Here is a 16803-nt window from a genome sequence, read left to right on the forward strand (position 1 = left end):
TTTAGAATCTGTAGAAACTCTGAAAATAGAAAGGACTTTTATGAAAAGGCACAGTGTAAAAATATATGGCAGCTAGAAATGGATGGTCTTCAGAGACCGGTGGGAGGGGTTGAGGGTAGCTCAAGGCTGGGACTAAAAACAAACAAAAGATAACTAATGTAAAATATACTGTCCGTGAAATGTATGTAGTATGTATAAGCTGGAAGAGGAAAGGGGGATACCTGGTCAGTTATACAACGGAATGCCTTTCGCATTTCACCCAACCCCTCTAGTTTACTCCAATTAGGGGATGGGTTTTAGTTTTAGGGGAAAATAATAGAGAAGGAGAATATATAAATGGGGGATTGGAAATGAGGCGGATGATTAAATAGATTGTGGCTTCTTATCAATCTGCAATATTAAAGCTGATCTACCCCCCCCAATTTTTTTAATACAAATTAGATATACATAATCACAATGACTGTGATTGCACAATAATGCACATTGGTTGTAGTATTCTACTGCCTAACTGTCACGGCCCGAGCATCACTGGCTACGTTCCCATATCCGCACTAGCGCACCACTTAGCAGTGGCTAATACATTGACTTGTTTCTAAGTGCTAGTGTGGATATTGGAACAGATCCACTGTCCCGTTATTAGGACCAAGCAAAAGGACACTGACGGTCCCAAATGCATTCGAATCTATTAAGGTCAGACAGAGCAAGTGGGGCCCAAATGTAGAGGAAGTGGAATGAGGTAACAAACCAAATGCAACAGTCGCATGCCAGGCATTGTCTGAGAAAGGCCTGAAAAATTACCAAAGACTCCAGCCACCCGAGATGTCAAATTGTATTAGTCACATGTGCCGAATACAACATGTGAAGAAGATGTTACAGTGAAATGCTTACTTACAAGCCTCTAACCAACAATGCAGTTTAAAAAATAGGAATAAGAAATAAAAGTAACAAGTAGTTTAAAGAGCAGCAATAAAATAACAATAGCGAGACTATATACAGGCGGTACCGGTACAGAGCCAATGTGCGGGGGCACCGGCCAGTCGAGGTAATTAATGTAATATGTACATGTAGGTAGAGTTATTAAAGTTGCTATTCTGTTATCTATGCATAGCCGTGGTGTAAAAGAAGGGAGGGGGAGCAATACAAATTGTCAGAGTAGCCATTTGATAAGATGTTCAGGAGTGTTATGGCTTGGGGGTAGAAGCTGTTTAGAAGCATCTTGGACCTAGCCTTGGCGCTCCGGTACCACTTGCCGTGTAGTAGCAGAGAGAACAGTCTATGACTAGGATGGCTGGGGTCTTTGACAATTTCTAGGGCCTTCCTCTGACACCACCTGGTATAGAGGTCCTGGATTGCAGGAGGCTTGGCTCTGGTGATGTATCGGGCCGTACGCACTACCTCTGTAGAGCCTTGCGGTCGGAGGCCGAGCCAGGCAGTGATGCTCTCCATGGTGCAGCTGTAGAACCTTTTGAGGATCTGAGGACCCATGCCAAATTTTTTCAGTCTCCTGAGGGGGAAAAGGTTTTGTCGTACCTTCTTCACGACTGCCTTGGTGTGATTGGTGTGAAAGGACACGGATCTTTCCAAATGCAGGTAGCCTGGTGGTTAGAGCTTTGGGCCAGTAACCAAAATGTTGCTGGATCGAATCCCCGAGCTGACAAGGTAAACATCTATCATTCTGCCACTGAACAAAGCAGTTAACCCACTCTTCCCCGGTAGGCTGTCATTGTATGCAAGAGTTTGTTCAAAACTGACTTGCCTAGTTAAATAAAAAATGTGTTTGTTTGTTGGTGATGTGGACACCAAGGAACTTAAAGCTTTCAATCTGCTCCACTACAGCCCTGTCAATGAGAATGGGGGCATGCTCGGTACTCCTTTTCCTGTTGTCCACAATCGTCTCCTTTGTCTTGATCACGTCGAGGGAGAGGTTGATGTCCTGGCACCACATGGATAGGTCTCTGACCTCCTCCCTATAGGCTCATCGGTCTCATCGTTGTTGGTGATCACTGTTGTTTCATCGGCAAACTTAATGATGGTGTTGGAGTCGTGCCTGCCCATGCAGTCATGAGTAAACAGGGAGTACAGGAGGGGACTGAGGACGCAGCCCCGAGGGGCCCCTGTGTTGAGGATCAGCGTGGCGGATGTGTTACCTACCCTTACCACCTGGCGGTGGCCCATCAAGAAGTCCAGGATCGAGTTGCAGAGGGAGGTGTTTAGTCCCAGGGTCCTTAGCTATTGATGAGCTTTTGAGGGAACTATTGTGTTGAACGCTGAGCTATAGTCAATGAATAAAATTCTCACATAGGTGTTCCTTTTATCCAGGTTGGAAAGGGCAGTGGGGAGTTCAATAGAGATTGCATCATCTGTGGATTTGTTAGGGTGGTATGCAAATGGGAGTGGGTCTAGGGTTTCTGGGATAATGGTGTTGTGAGCCATGGCCAGCCTTTCAAAGCACTTCATGGCTACAAATGTGAGTGCAATGGGTCGGTAGTCATTTAGGCAGGTTACCTTAGTGTTCGTGGGCACAGGCATTATTATATTATTATGGTGGTCTGCTTAAAATATGTTGTTATTAGACTCGTACAGGGAGAGGTTGAAAATGTCAGTGAAGACACTTGCCAGTTGGTCAGCGCATGCTTACAGTACACATCCTGGTAATCCGTCTGGCCTTGCGGCCTTGTGAATGTTGATCTGTTTAAAGGTCTTACTCACATCGACTGCGTAGAGCGTGATCACAAAATCCTCCGGAACAGCTGGTGCTCTCATGCATGTTTTAGTGTTATTTGCCTCGAAGTGAGCATATAAGTTGTTTAGACAGTCTGGTAGGCTCGTGTCACTGGGCATCTCTCGGCTGTGCTTGCCTTTTGTAGGCTGTAATGGTTTTACAGACCCTTCCACATCCAACGAGCGTCAGAGCTGGTGTAGTATGACTATCTTAGTCCTGTGTTGATGCTTTGCCTGTTTGATGGTTCGTCAGAGGGCATAGCGGGATTTCTTAAAAGCTTCCGGGTTAGAGTCCCTCTCCTTGAAAGCTGCAGCCTTTTAGCTCAGTGCGGATGTTGCCAGTAATCCATGGCAATGTTGCCAGTAATCCATGGCATTACCATCCAGTAATCCAGCGATATGTACGTATTGTCACTGTGGGGACGACGTCATCGATGCACTTATTGAAGAAGCCAATGACTGATGTGGTGTACTCCTCAATGCCATCATAAGAATCCTGGAACTTATTCCATTCTGTGCTAGCGAAACAGTCCTGAAGCTTAGGATCTGCTTCATCTGACCACTTTTTGTATTGGCCGAGTCACTGGTGCTTCCTGCTTTAATTTTTGCTTGTAAGCAGCTATCGGGAGGATAGAATTGTGGTCAGATTTGCCAAATGGAAGGCGAGGGAGAGTTTTGTACGCGTCTCTGTGTGTGGAGTAAAGGTGGTCGAGAGCTTTTTTTCCCCAATGGTTGCACATTTTAACATGCTGATAGAAATGTGTAAAAACAGATTTAAGTTTCCCTGCATTAAAGTCCCTGGCCACTACGAGCGCCACCTCTGGATGAGCATTTTCCTGTTTGCTTACGGCGGAATACAGCTCATTGAGTGAGTGCAGTCTTTAGTGCCAGCATCGGTCTGTGGTGGTATGTAGACAGCTACTAAAAATGCAGATGACTCTCTTGGTAGATAGTCTAACTCAGGCGAGCAAAACCTCGAGACTTCCTTAGATATCATGCACCAGCTGTTGTTTACATATGCATTGTCCACCACCCCTTGGCTTACCAGACTCCGCTGTTCTATCCTGCCGATACATCGTATAACCAGCCAGCTTATTCTATGTTGATAATGTCGTCGTTCAGCCAAGACTCCGTGAAGCATAAGATATTACAGTTTTGAATGTCCTTTTGGTAGTTTAATCTTCCTTGTAGGTCGTCGATTTTATTTCCCAATGATTACACGTTAGCTAGTAGAATGGAAGGAGGGGGATTCATTTGATCGCCTACGAATTCTCAGAAGGCAGCCCGACCTCATTTTTATCTTCTTCTCTTCGTCTTGAAGCAAATGACGGGGATTTGGGCCTGTTCGCGGGAAAAGAGTATGTCGTTCACGTCAGGCTCGTCAGGCTCGTCAGACTCGTTAAAGGAAAAAAAAAGCTTCTGCCAGTTTTTGGTGAGTAATCGCTGTCCAGAAGTTATTTTCGGTCATAAGAGATGGTAGCAGCAACCTAATGTTTAAAATAAGTTACAAACACCACACAAAAAAAAGCGAACATAAAAACACAATCGGTTAGGAGCTCGTAAAACGTCAGCCATCTTCTCTGGCGCCACCTAACAAGAGGCTGTTCTCCATGCTCCTGTCCGGCAGGCGGTACCGGTGCATAATGGCCAAGGCTCAGACCAACAGACACCTAAATAGTTTGTTTCCCCTGGCCATAAGGCTGTTAAATGGCTAACAACTATTGCTCTCCCACTCCTACAGTCTATCCACACTGACTGGCTCTACCTTACCCATCTACAGGTCTCTACCCACTCAGACACAACCTACACTGCTGCTAAAATTATTATTGGTTAGATGTATTCCTACCATTATGCTGCTGTCCAATGATTATTGATTGCCATTACCATTCATTATTAACTATTTATCCTGCTACTGGTCACTATTAAGCCTGTTTACATGTACGCTACTTGTCAAAAGGTTTTATGACACCTACTCATTCAAGCGTTTTTTTTCTTTATTTGTACTATTTTCTACATTGTAGAAAAGTAGTGAAGACATCAAAACTATGAAATAACACACATGGAATCATGTAGAAACCAAAACGTGTTTAACAAATAAAAATATATGGTGTGGTTGTGCTTTGCTTGTGACACTGTCTGTGATTTATTTAGGATTCAAGGCACACTTAACCAGCATAACTACCACAGCATTCTGCAGCGATACGCCATCCCATCTGGTTTGGACTTAGTGGGACTATCATTTGTTTTTCAACAGGACAGTGACCCAACACACCTCCAGGCTGTGTAAGGGCTATTTGAACAAGAAGGAGAGTGATGGAGTGCTGCATCAGATGACCTGGCCTCCACAATCCCTCGACCTCAACCCAATTGAGATGGTTTGGGATGAGTTGGACCGCAGAGTGAAGGGAAAGCAACCAACAAGTGCTCAGCATATGTGGGAACTCCTTCAAGACTGTTGGAAAAGCATTCCAGGTGAAGCTGGTTGAGAGAATGCCAAGTGTGCAAAGCTGTCAAGGCAAAGAATGGCAAGAATCTAAACTATTTTGATTTGTTAAACACTTTTTTTTGCTTACTACAATGATTCCATATGTGTTATTTAATAGTTTTGATGTCTTCACTATTATTCTACAATGTAGAAAATACTAAAAAATAAAGAAAATGCTTGATTAAGTAGGTGTTCTAAAACTTTGGACTGGTAGTGTATATATTATCATTTACTATATTACCATGAATATTTATATTTTCTTGTTACCAGTCTCTTTTCAGCCCTGTTTATTTGTATATCCTACTGCCAGTTTATTTGTATTGTTATGTATAAACCCACCTCAACCTCTCCAGTACCCCTGCACATTGCATAAAGAACTGGCACTGACCTGTTTATATACTTGCATTCTCATGTTTCTTTTAATCTTATTTTTATTATTATTATCTTTGCATTGTTGGGGAAAGAGCTCTTAATGTAAAAATGTCACTACTGTTTTACACCTGTTGTATCCTGTGCACGTGGCGAATAAACTTGAAACTCTTCATCTCTTAGGCCAGTGCATGGTTGCCCATTCCGCTCAGATCAGAGATTAAAGACTTCTGAACGCTCAAGTGTAACACTTGTTGTGGTCGGGGTTCCGACTCAGGCTCAGACAGTCTGGTTTCAAACACAAAGGTATCATTCATTACCGTATCTTCTCTATTCCTTTATGGGAAACTCTGCTGAGGTGGATGTCAGTGCAATGCCAAACATGTCTGTCTGACAATATGACAGTTTATGGTTAATCTGATTTTCAGACTAACGAAAGGTTAGGCCTGTTATTGCAAGTATCAGACCAGTGTCACTTTGATGAAGGTGTTGGGTGAGTTTCAATGTGGAACAGGTGTATGGTAATTTAGCAAACACTTAAACCCTACACTGTATATGGCCCATACAATAATTAAACCATTGAGTCAAGCTCTGCTCACCAATTTAGCTATTCTAACCTAGTATCATGGGCTCTAACAACCTGGTAACTTGCCCAGTATGGTTTAAAATGGCACTGAAATAAAGGAATTGGATAGCTAGGATATTTGTTTCAGAGGTAGGATTAATATTTTAAGCCTAGTCTCTTACTCCTATACTGTTTGGTGCTCTTCACCTTTTTAAATTGGTAGCGCACCAGTGCTTACCAATGAAAACAGTTAATTGGAGCACTATCACTTTACTACAGGTAGAGTGGGGCAAAAAAGTATTTAGTCAGCCACCAATTGTGCAAGTTCTCCCACTTAAAAAGATGAGAGAGGCCTGTAATTTTCATCATAGGCACACTTCAACTATGACAGACAAATTTAGAAGAAAAAAAAATCCAGAAAATCACATTGTAGGATTTTGAAATGAATTTATTTGCAAATTATGGTGGAAAATAAGTATTTGGTCACCTACAAACAAGCAAGATTTCTGGCTCTCACAGACCTGTAACTTCTTCTTTAAGAGGCTCCTCTGTCCTCCACTGGATTTTTTTTTCTAATTTTGTCTGTCATAGTTGAAGTGTACCTATGATGAAAATTACAGGCCTCTCCCATCTTTTTAAGTGGGAGAACTTGCACAATTGGTGGCTGACTAAATACTTTTTTGCCCCACTGTAAATCTATGGTAAATCTATGATTTGAGTCTATAGGGTCCTGGGAAATCACCCATTTTGTGAAAGCCTTACAAGGAGATCAATTATCAGTGATCTGACTGTGTGAATTTCAGCTTCTCTTCCTGCCAATGTCCTGTTCTCTCCAGTGTGTCTGTACTCCGCTGGAGACTAGAGAGTGGAACCCTGCTTTGTCTCTCCTATCAGTCAGTTCCTTATAACAAACCCTCAAAGTACAGATTATGTAACAACTAATGTACATACCGTGGCATGAATGTTTTCATTTCCATTTGCAATGGCAGCCGAGGCTAGTGCATGTGAAAAATAAATGTTCATATTTTGCGACACTGGAGTCTAGACTGAACAAAAGCAGACAAAATGTATCCATAAGTTCAGATTTCCCTGCGGCCCAGTCCTTCATGTACGAGGGAAATTATTTGACCAGGTCTTGTATATGTACAATTCATTTGGAAAGTATTTTCCACATTTTGTTATGTTACAGCCTTATTCTAAAATGGATTTAAAAAACATTTTTTTCATCAATCTACACGCAATACCCCATAATGACAAAACGAAAAAAGGTTTTTAGAAATGTTTGCAAATTCATTAAAAATAAAAAAACAAATACTTTAAGTATTTAGACCTTTTGCTATGAGACTCAATTGAGCTCCGGTGCATCCTGTTTCCATTGGTCATCCTTGATGTTTCTACAACTTAGAGTCCACCTGTGGTAAATTCAATTGGACATGATTTGGAAAGGCACACACCAGTCTATATAAGGTCCCACAGTTGTCAGTGCAAAAACCGTGCTATTAGATCGAAGGAATTTTCCGTAGTGCTCCATTTTTATTAGGATCCCCATTAGCTAATGCTGTAATGCCAGCTAATCTTCCTGGGGTCCATATCCAATTAACAAGACATTACAAACAACCACAAATCAATACTTCACAAACATTCAACAAGTAGACAATTAAAATGCCTGACAGGAAGCACATTTAACATTCAGTTGAGACTTTCTATTTCCTGTCCAGTCACATGGTCTATCGCATTAATGTTCTTTTATTTTTTTCTTGAAGCGAGGCACAGATCTGGGGAAGGATACCAAAAAATGTCTGCAGCATTGAAGTTCCCCAAGAACACAGTGGCCTCCATCATTCTTAAATGGATGATGTTTAGAACCACCAAGACTCTTCCTAGAGCAATCGGGGGAGAAGGGCCTTGGTCAGGGAGGTGACCAAGATCCCAATGGTCACTCTGAGAGAGAGCTCCAGAGTTGCTCTGTGAGATGGGAGAACCTTCCACAAGGACAACCGTCTCTGCAGCACTCCACCAATCAGGCCTTTATGGTAGAGTGGCACGGCGGAAGCCACTCCTCAGTAAAAGGCACATGACTGCATGCTTGGAGTTTTGAAAAATGGCACCTAAAGACTCTCAAACCATGAGAAACATGATTCTCTGATCTGATGAAACCAAGATTGAACTCTTTGGCCTGAATGCCAAGCCTCACGTCTGGAGGAAACCTGGCACCATGCCTACAGTGAAGTATGGTGGTGGCAGCATCATGCTGTGGGGATGTTTTTCAGCGGCAGGGACTGAGAGTAGTCAGGATTGAGGGAAAGATGAATGGAGAAAAGTACAGAGAGATCATTGCTGAAAACCTGCTCCAGAGTGCTCAGGACCACAGACTGGGTTGAAGGTTCACCTTCCAACAGGATAACGATCCTAAGCACACAACCGTGACAATGCAGGAGTGGCTTCGGGGCAAGTCTCTGAATGTTCTTGAGTGGCTCAGCCAGAGGACGGACTTGAACTCATTTGAACATCTCTGGAGAGACCTGAACATAGCTATGCAGACCTGACAGAGCTTGAGGATCTGTAGAGAAGAATGGGAGAAACTCTCCAAATACAGGTGTGCCAAAGCTTGTAGCGTCATACTCAAGAAGACTTGACGCTGTAATCTCTGCCAAGGTTCTTCAACAAAGTACTGAGTAAAGGTTCTGAATACTTATATAAATGTGATATTTCACTTTTTAAACCTGTTTTTGCTTTATTATTATGGGGTATTGTGTGTAGGTTGATGAGGAAAAACAAGCACTTTAATCCATTTTAGAATAAGGCCGTAAAGTAACAATGTGGAAAAAGTCAAAGGGTCTGAATACTTTCCGTATGCACTGTATATGTTAGGGCAGCGTTTCTCAAACTCGAGGGGTGCATGTTTAGTTTTTTACCATATCAATACACAGCTGATTCAAATAATCGAGGCTTAATGATGAGCTTGGGACATTCTGTAGTAGGGTGTCACAAACCACACATTGTTACATTGAAATCTGCTATACCTTTCCCACAGTGTGCCTGGTTCTGCTCCTCACATTCTTGTGCTCTTCTCTCCCTCTACAGGGTGATCAATGCTGGGAAGAGCCTTCTGAATGAGGACCAGGCATGCTGTGAGGTGGTGGTGGTGAGGAGGAGACTGAGTGCTGGGGGAAACTCCACCCCCAACATGACCCCCACCACACGGAGGAGGTCCTCCCTGCCCAATGGAGAGGGACTGGGGCTCAGGGAGGATGCTGTGAGTACCCCCCACTCCAGACCTTAACCCCTTGCCCCCCTCCATTCTGTCACATCAGGACCCGTCGACTCTTCTCTTCCCTCACATCAGTCATAGTCTGTTCCCCAGCGAGGCCTATAAGCCTGGTAAATGAGTGTCAGGCTACAGTACTTAGTAGGCTACAGTACTGCCTTTCAGCTACTTTAGTAGTCACCAACCTAACACTTATTCCCCAGCCTCACATCCGTCACAGGGCTCTATTTTCGTTTGGCGTTATGGCGGCGCCAAAGTCAAATGCACTTTAGTTTGTAATTTTGTCATGTAAAAACTGTCTCACTGGCATTTTCCAGCCCTAATGCTAGGTTTGGCAATTTACCTGTCTAACATCAGCAGGCTTGCGCTCAGATGAGAGGGGTGGAAATATTTGAGGTGTGTCCTTAAAAACATGATCCAAAAATCTAATTTTAGGCCGTGCTGGTAGCGATATTTAAGACCAACCAAAAGCTGGTTTTAGCGGTAACACAGTTGGTTATGGCATGAATTTTACAATGGAAACAGTCTGTCCAGCTGTGATGCACACTGCCCATATGCGCATGGAACAAGATCTGATTTGGTGCCTGTATACATCGTATTTGGAAACATAAAACACTTTTCCCCCCTACTTTTTTACAATTTTTATTTGATTAAAAACTAAGCATAGCCTCCCCTCTCAATGAAGGCAGTTTTATTTTTTTGTCCTGCCCAATGTAATCAAGTAGGCTAGTCAAGACTGTTGATAAAGTGTTTGGCTTGTGAGACGGCTTGAAAATACATCTTAATCACCAAATCTTTATTAAATTATCAATTTTTAGAGGAGCAAAACAGTGAGCTGACCTTCCTTTTTAATCTATGTATTGTAGGCAGGCCTACATTATTTTAGCCATGCTTTGGATGTGCTTAAAACCCCCTCCATGATGTAGGCTACATGTGTCCAATGCCCATCATGAAACGAGAGATGTGAATACTGGTGAACCTCATAACAATTTTTGGTTTTCCATTTCACATTTTTAAAACCCAAGCCCTCCCGTAGTGTACCCTTACCCTAGGCCTTCTACAACGAAGGCTGGTTCAACAGCAATGCGTCGTGTCTTTTTTTTAATGCTGGCGATTTTTATATCATTACATTTCACATGTATTTATTGTTTGCTTGTTTTTCATAGAATTTTATTAAACCCAAACTTACTAGAATGATTCACTGTCCTGGTTTTGTGGCGAGAATGTCCATGGCACGCATGTAATGCAACTTCTGAAGAAGTGTGAATGCGATCTGTAAGATGGTTCCAATATGTATATAAAACATGTATATTTAGGAGCAGTATAACGGTGAGTGGACATTCTCCCTTTTGTCTTTATATTGGTTCTTTGTGCAGCTACTGTGAAAGGTTTAGATGTGTGTAAAACCCTCCATAGTCTGCATTATTTTAATATGATATGCCCACAGGAAGCGATTATGGTGCCTGTAAGTTTATTTTGACCTATTTACCGCAAGCTGTTTTGTTTAGAATTTGATTTGAATTTTTCGCTCTTTTTTTGGGGGGTGTGAATTTAATCTGGTTTATTGACCAACGTTTGGCATGTCCGTGCTCAGCCATAATGCAATTTACGGTAGGCCTTGCCCCTATATCATTGTGAATGCTATGTATATATTTCCACACTGAAGCCATGCATTACTTACAACGTGGGCTGCAAACAGGTTCAAGTTAACATATTTAGCAAAGATTTGACTAAATGTTATTTTGTTTCTGTAAGCTGTTTTAATGAACTATAACGGACTAACATGGGAATTGGAGTTTGTTGAAAATATGAAATATCCTTTATTCATGTCACCGAAGGAGAGAGGGGATTGCATGATGTTTACATTCTACAAATATATGTTATTGTCAGACATCAGGTATCCCATGGGAGGAGAAGAGACAGTCTGGTACAAGTCAACATGACAGCAGTGAGTTGGGGAGGAGTGAGGAATATGGGCATAGGTCAGGTTAGATGAAAATGACAAAGCAAAAACAGGTTTTTAGAAATGTTTGCATATATATATATATATATATATATAAAAAAGACAACTGAAACAACATTTTACATGAGTATTCAGACCCTTTACTCAGTACTTTGTAGAAGCACCTTTGGCAGCAATTGCAGCCTTGAGTCTTCTTGGGTATGACGCTACAAGCTTCTATTTGGGGAGTTTCTCCTATTCTTCTCTGCAGCTCCTCTCAAGCTCTGTCAGGTTGAGTGGGGAGCGTTGCTGCACAGCTATTTTCAGGTCTCTTCAGAGATGTTTGATCAAGTCCTGGCTCTGGCTGGGCTACTCGAGGACATTCAGATTTCGCACTACCCTCTGTAGTGCCTTGCGGTCGGAGGCCGGGCAGTTACCATACCAGGCAGTGATGCAACTCGTCAGGATGCTCTTGATGGTGCAGCTGTAGAACCTTTTGAGGATCTGAGGACCCATGCCAAATCTTTGCAGTCTCCTGAGGGGGGAATAGGTTTTGTCGTGCCGTTAGGGTTGTTGTCCTGTTGGAAGGTGAACCTTTGCCCCAGTCTGAGATCCTGGGTGCTCTGGAGCAGGTTTTCATCAAGGATCTCTCTGTACTTTGCTCCGTTCATCTTTTCCTCGATCGTGACATTCTTCCAGTCCCTGCCGCTGAAAAACATCCCCACGGCATGATTCTGCCAATACCATGCTTCACCATAGGAATGGTGCCAAGTTTCCTCCAGATGTGATGCTTGGCATTCAGGCCAAAGAGTTCAATCTTGGTTTCATCAGACAAGAGCATCTTGTTTCTTATGTCTTTAGGTGCCATTTGACAAATTCCAAGCGGGCTGTTCCTCGACACAATCCTGTCTCAGAGCTCTATGAACAATTTCTTCAAGCTAATGGCTTGGGTTTTACTCTGACATGTACTGTCAACTGTGGGACCTTTTTATATGCACAGGTGTGTGCCTTTACAAATCATGTCTAATCAATTGAATGTACCACAGATGGACTCTAATCAACTTGTAGAAACATCTCAAGGATGATCAATGGAAATCAAATCAAAATCAAATCAAATGTATTTATATAGCCCTTCGTACATCAGCTGATATCTCAAAGTGCTGTACAGAAACCCAGCCTAAAACCCCAAACAGCAAGCAATGCAGGTGTAGAAGCACGGTGGCTAGGAAAAACTCCCTAGAATGGCCAAAACCTAGGAAGAAACCTAGAGAGGAACCAGGCTATGTGGGGTGGCCAGTCCTCTTCTGGCTGTGCCGGGTGGAGATTATAACAGAACATGGCCAAGATGTTCAAATGTTCATAAATGACCAGCATGGTCAAATAATAATAATCACACGCAGAACAGTTAACTGGAGCAGCAGCTCGGCCACGTGGATTGGGGACGGCAAGGAGTCCTCATGTCAGGTAGTCCTGAGGCATGGTCCTAGGGCCCAGGTCCTCCGAGAGAAAGAAAGAGAGAATTAGAGAGAGCATACTTAAATTCACACAGGACACTGGATAGGACAGGAGAAGTACTCCAGATATAACAAACTGACCCTAGCTCCCGACACAAACTACTGCAGCATAAATACTGGAGGCTGAGACAGGAGGGGTCAGGAGACACTGTGGCCCCATCTGAGGACACCCCCGGACAGGGCCAAACAGGAAGGATATAACCCCACCCACTTTGCCAAAGCACAGCCCCCACACCACTTGAGGGATATCTTCAACCACCAACTTACCATCCTGAGACAAGGCTGAGTATAGCCCACAAAGATCTCTGCCACGGCACAACCCAAGGGGGGGCGCCAACCCAGACAGGAAGATCACATCAGTGACTCAACCCACTCAAGTGACTCACCCCTCCTAGGGACGGTATGAAAGAGCCCTAGTAAGCCAGTGACTCAGCCCCTGTAATAGGGTTAGAGGCAGAGAATCCCAGTGGAAAGAGGGGAACTGGCCAGGCAGAGACAGCAAGTGCGGTTCGTTGCTCCAGAGCCTTTCCGTTCACCTTCACACTCCTGGGCCAGACTACACTCAATCATATGACCCACTGAAGAGATGAGTTTTCAGTAAAGACTTAAAGGTTGAGACCGAGTTTGTGTCTCTCACATGGGTAGGCAGACCATTCCATGAAAATGGAGCTCTGTAGGAGAAAGCCCTGCCTCCAGCTGTTTGCTTAGAAATTCTAGGGAGGCCTGCGTCTTGTGACCGTAGCGTACGTGTAGGTATGTACGGCAGGACCAAATCAGAGAGATAGGTAGGATCAATCCCATGTAATGCTTTGTAGGTTAGCAGTAGAACCTTGAAATCAGCCCTTGCCTTGACAGGAAGCCAGTGTATGGAGGCTAGCACTGGAGTAATATGATCAAATGTTTTGGTTCTAGTCAGGATTCTAGCAGCCGTATTTAGCACTAACTGAAGTTTATTTAGTGCTTTATCCGGGTAGCCGGAAAGTAGAGCATTGCAGTAGTCTAACCTAGAAGTGACAAAAGCATGGATTAATTTTTCTGCATCATTTTTGGACAGAAAGTTTCTGGTTTTTGCAATGTTACGTAGATGGGAAAAAAGCTGTCCTTGAAACAGTCTTGATATGTTCTTCAAAAGAGAGATCAGGGTCCAGAGAAACGCCGAGGTCCTTCAGTTTTATTTGAGACGACTGTACAACCATTAAGATTAATTGTCCGATTCAACAGAAGATCTCTTTGTTTCTTGGGACCTAGAACAAGCATCTCTGTTTTGTCCGAGTTTTAAAGTAGAAAGTTTGCAGCCATCCACTTCCTTAGGTCTGAAACACATGCTTCTAGCGAGGGCAATTTTGGGGCTTCACCATGTTTCATTGAAATGTACAGCTGTGTGTCATCCGCATTAGCAGTGAAAGTTAATATTATGTTTTCGATTGACATCCCCAAGAGGTAAGATATATAGTGAAAACAATAGTGGTCCTAAACCGGAACCTTGAGGAACACCGAAATTTACAGTTGATTTGTCAGAGGACAAACCATTCAGAAACAAACTGATATCTTTCCGACAGATCTAAACCAGGCCAGAACTTGTCTGTGTAGACCAATTTGGGTTTCCAATCTCTCCAAAAGATTGTGTGGAAACAGGATGCACCTGAGCTCAATTTCAGGTCTCATAGCAAAGGGTCTGGATACTTACAGGATGGAAATAAGATAGTTCAGTAAAAAAAATTTAATACATTTGCTAAAATTTCTGAAGTCCTGTTTTCACGTTGTCATTATGGATGTGTAGATTGAGGAATATATATATATCTTTTTTTAAACATTTTAGAAGTAGGCTGTAAAGTGGAAAAAGTGAAGGGGACTTTTCGAAGGCACTGTATAGCACTACCGCCAGTACTTAGATTGACAGTTTTGTTAGGTTTGTTAAAATAGAGCCCATAGTCTCTTACCCAGCCTGGTAAACAAGGCTGAGGCTGCTGTCCTCTGTCTTCCATGTACAGCAGGGTTCACTAACCCTGGTTCTGAAGAGAGCTGCAGGGTGTGGTGTATCCAGTTTTGAGATCGCTTCCAGCCCAGCATTAACACACAGGGTAGACTGTTATTCTAGCCCAGCATTAACACACAGGGTAGACCTGTTATTCTAGCCCAGCATTAATACACAGGGTAGACCTGTTATTCTAGCCCAGCATTAAAACACAGGGTAGACTGTTATTCTAGCCCAGCATTAACACACAGGGTAGACCTGTTATTCTAGGCCAGCATTAAAACACAGGGTAGACTGTTATTCTAGCCCAGTGTTAACACACTTGACCATCAGTAGCGGTGTGTGGGTTCAATCACTGGGGAAGCCAAGCCGGGGCGTTGTTTGCTCTATACCCCGTTAGGTCATATGCCTTTCCACCGTGATATATAAACCTAAGGCTGAGACAATTGCAAGATACGGTGGTAAAATAAATTCAACCACAGCTTTGTTTCATCACTAAAGTGGAGAGAAACATCTGTCCGGTGGAGTTGACAAAACATATTGTGCATGTAATAAACAGTTACATGACGTACAGCATGGTCAATGAAGTTAATGTTTCCGACATTTTTGGATAACTAAACAACCATTGACTTAGAACACCGGAGAGTTACCACAAGTGGCAAAGAAAACAGGAGCTGCCTCCACTGTTCCAGTATCATTTCAACTTCAACATGATCAAATCACGTTTGCTTAGTCTAATAGTGACAACTAAATGATCCCAAAAACGATTTATTCCAATCAACGTAAACTATATTGTGTGTGTGCTCGTAAGTAGAACAAAAAACTTGTAGAGAAACGCCAACGCCATCTTCGCTTTCATGTTGCTGAAATGGTCTATGACTCTGTCATACAGTACACGCTTTTAGTTTCTGTTGTCCTATGCTACCTGGTTAAAATGCTTGCTCCCTAGCCTAACTTCCTTTTATGGGCAAGGATTAGCCAGCTACTTAACATTCGCCTACTACATCTAGCTACATATGGAACTTCCATCCTCTCAGGTCAGAGGCATAATGTATGAATTTATGGTTGGATCAGATATATATACACAGTTGAAGTTGGAAGTTTACATACACTTAGGTTGGAGTTAATTAAAACTTGTTTTTTTCAACCACGCCACAAATGTCTTTGGCAAGTTGGTTAGGACATCTACTTTGTGCATGACACAAGTAATTTTTCCAACAATTGTTTACAGACAGATTATTTCATATAGAATTCACTGTATCACAATTCCAGTGGGTCAGAAGTTTACATACACTAAGTTGACTGTGCCTTTAAACAGCTTGGACAATTCCAGAAAATGATGTCATGGCTTTAGAAGCTTCTGATGGGCTAATTGATATCATGTGAGTCAATTGGAGGTGTGCCTGTGGGGGCACTATTTCCTTACAACAGGCCTACAAGCCCTCAGTCCAGCCTCTGTCAGCCTATTGCGGACAGTCTGAGCACTGACGAAGGGATTGTGCGTTCCTAGTGTATCTCGGGCAGTTGTTGTTGTTGCCATCCTGTACCTGTCCCGCAAGTGGGATTTTCCGATCCTGTACCGATCCTGTGAAGGTGTTGTTACACGTGGTCTGCCACTGCGAGGACGATCAGCTGTCCGTCCTGTCTCCCTGTAGCTCTGTCTTAGGCATCTCACAGTACGGACATTGCAATGTATTGCCCTGGCCACATCTGCAGTCCTCATGCCTCCTTGCAGCATGCCTAAGGCACATTCACGCAGTTGAGCAGGGACCCTGGGCATCTTTCTTTTGGTGTTTTTCGGAGTCAGTAGAAAGGCCTCTTTAGTGTCCTAAGTGTTCATAACTGTGACCTTAATTGCCTACCGTCTGTAAGCTATTAGCGTCTTAACGACCGTTCCATATGTGCATGTTCATTAATTGTTTATGGTTCATTGAACAAGCATGGGAAACAGTGTTTAAACCCTT

General features: G+C 43.0%; 1 protein-coding gene across 1 annotated transcript in view; it reads left to right on the forward strand.

Annotated features, from left to right (window-relative positions):
• LOC112218181 (protein phosphatase 1H) overlaps window positions 1–16803 on the forward strand; it is a 54706-nt gene that overhangs the window by 5275 nt on the left and 32628 nt on the right. Inside the window, exon 2 of the mRNA XM_024378770.2 lies at window positions 9225–9396. Within this exon, the coding sequence (XP_024234538.1) occupies window positions 9225–9396 (172 nt within the window). The remainder of the gene's footprint in view (window positions 1–9224; window positions 9397–16803) is intronic.

Source organism: Oncorhynchus tshawytscha, linkage group LG19 (assembly GCF_018296145.1).
Source record: "Oncorhynchus tshawytscha isolate Ot180627B linkage group LG19, Otsh_v2.0, whole genome shotgun sequence".
In the NCBI taxonomy this organism is placed as follows: Eukaryota; Metazoa; Chordata; class Actinopteri; order Salmoniformes; family Salmonidae; genus Oncorhynchus; species Oncorhynchus tshawytscha.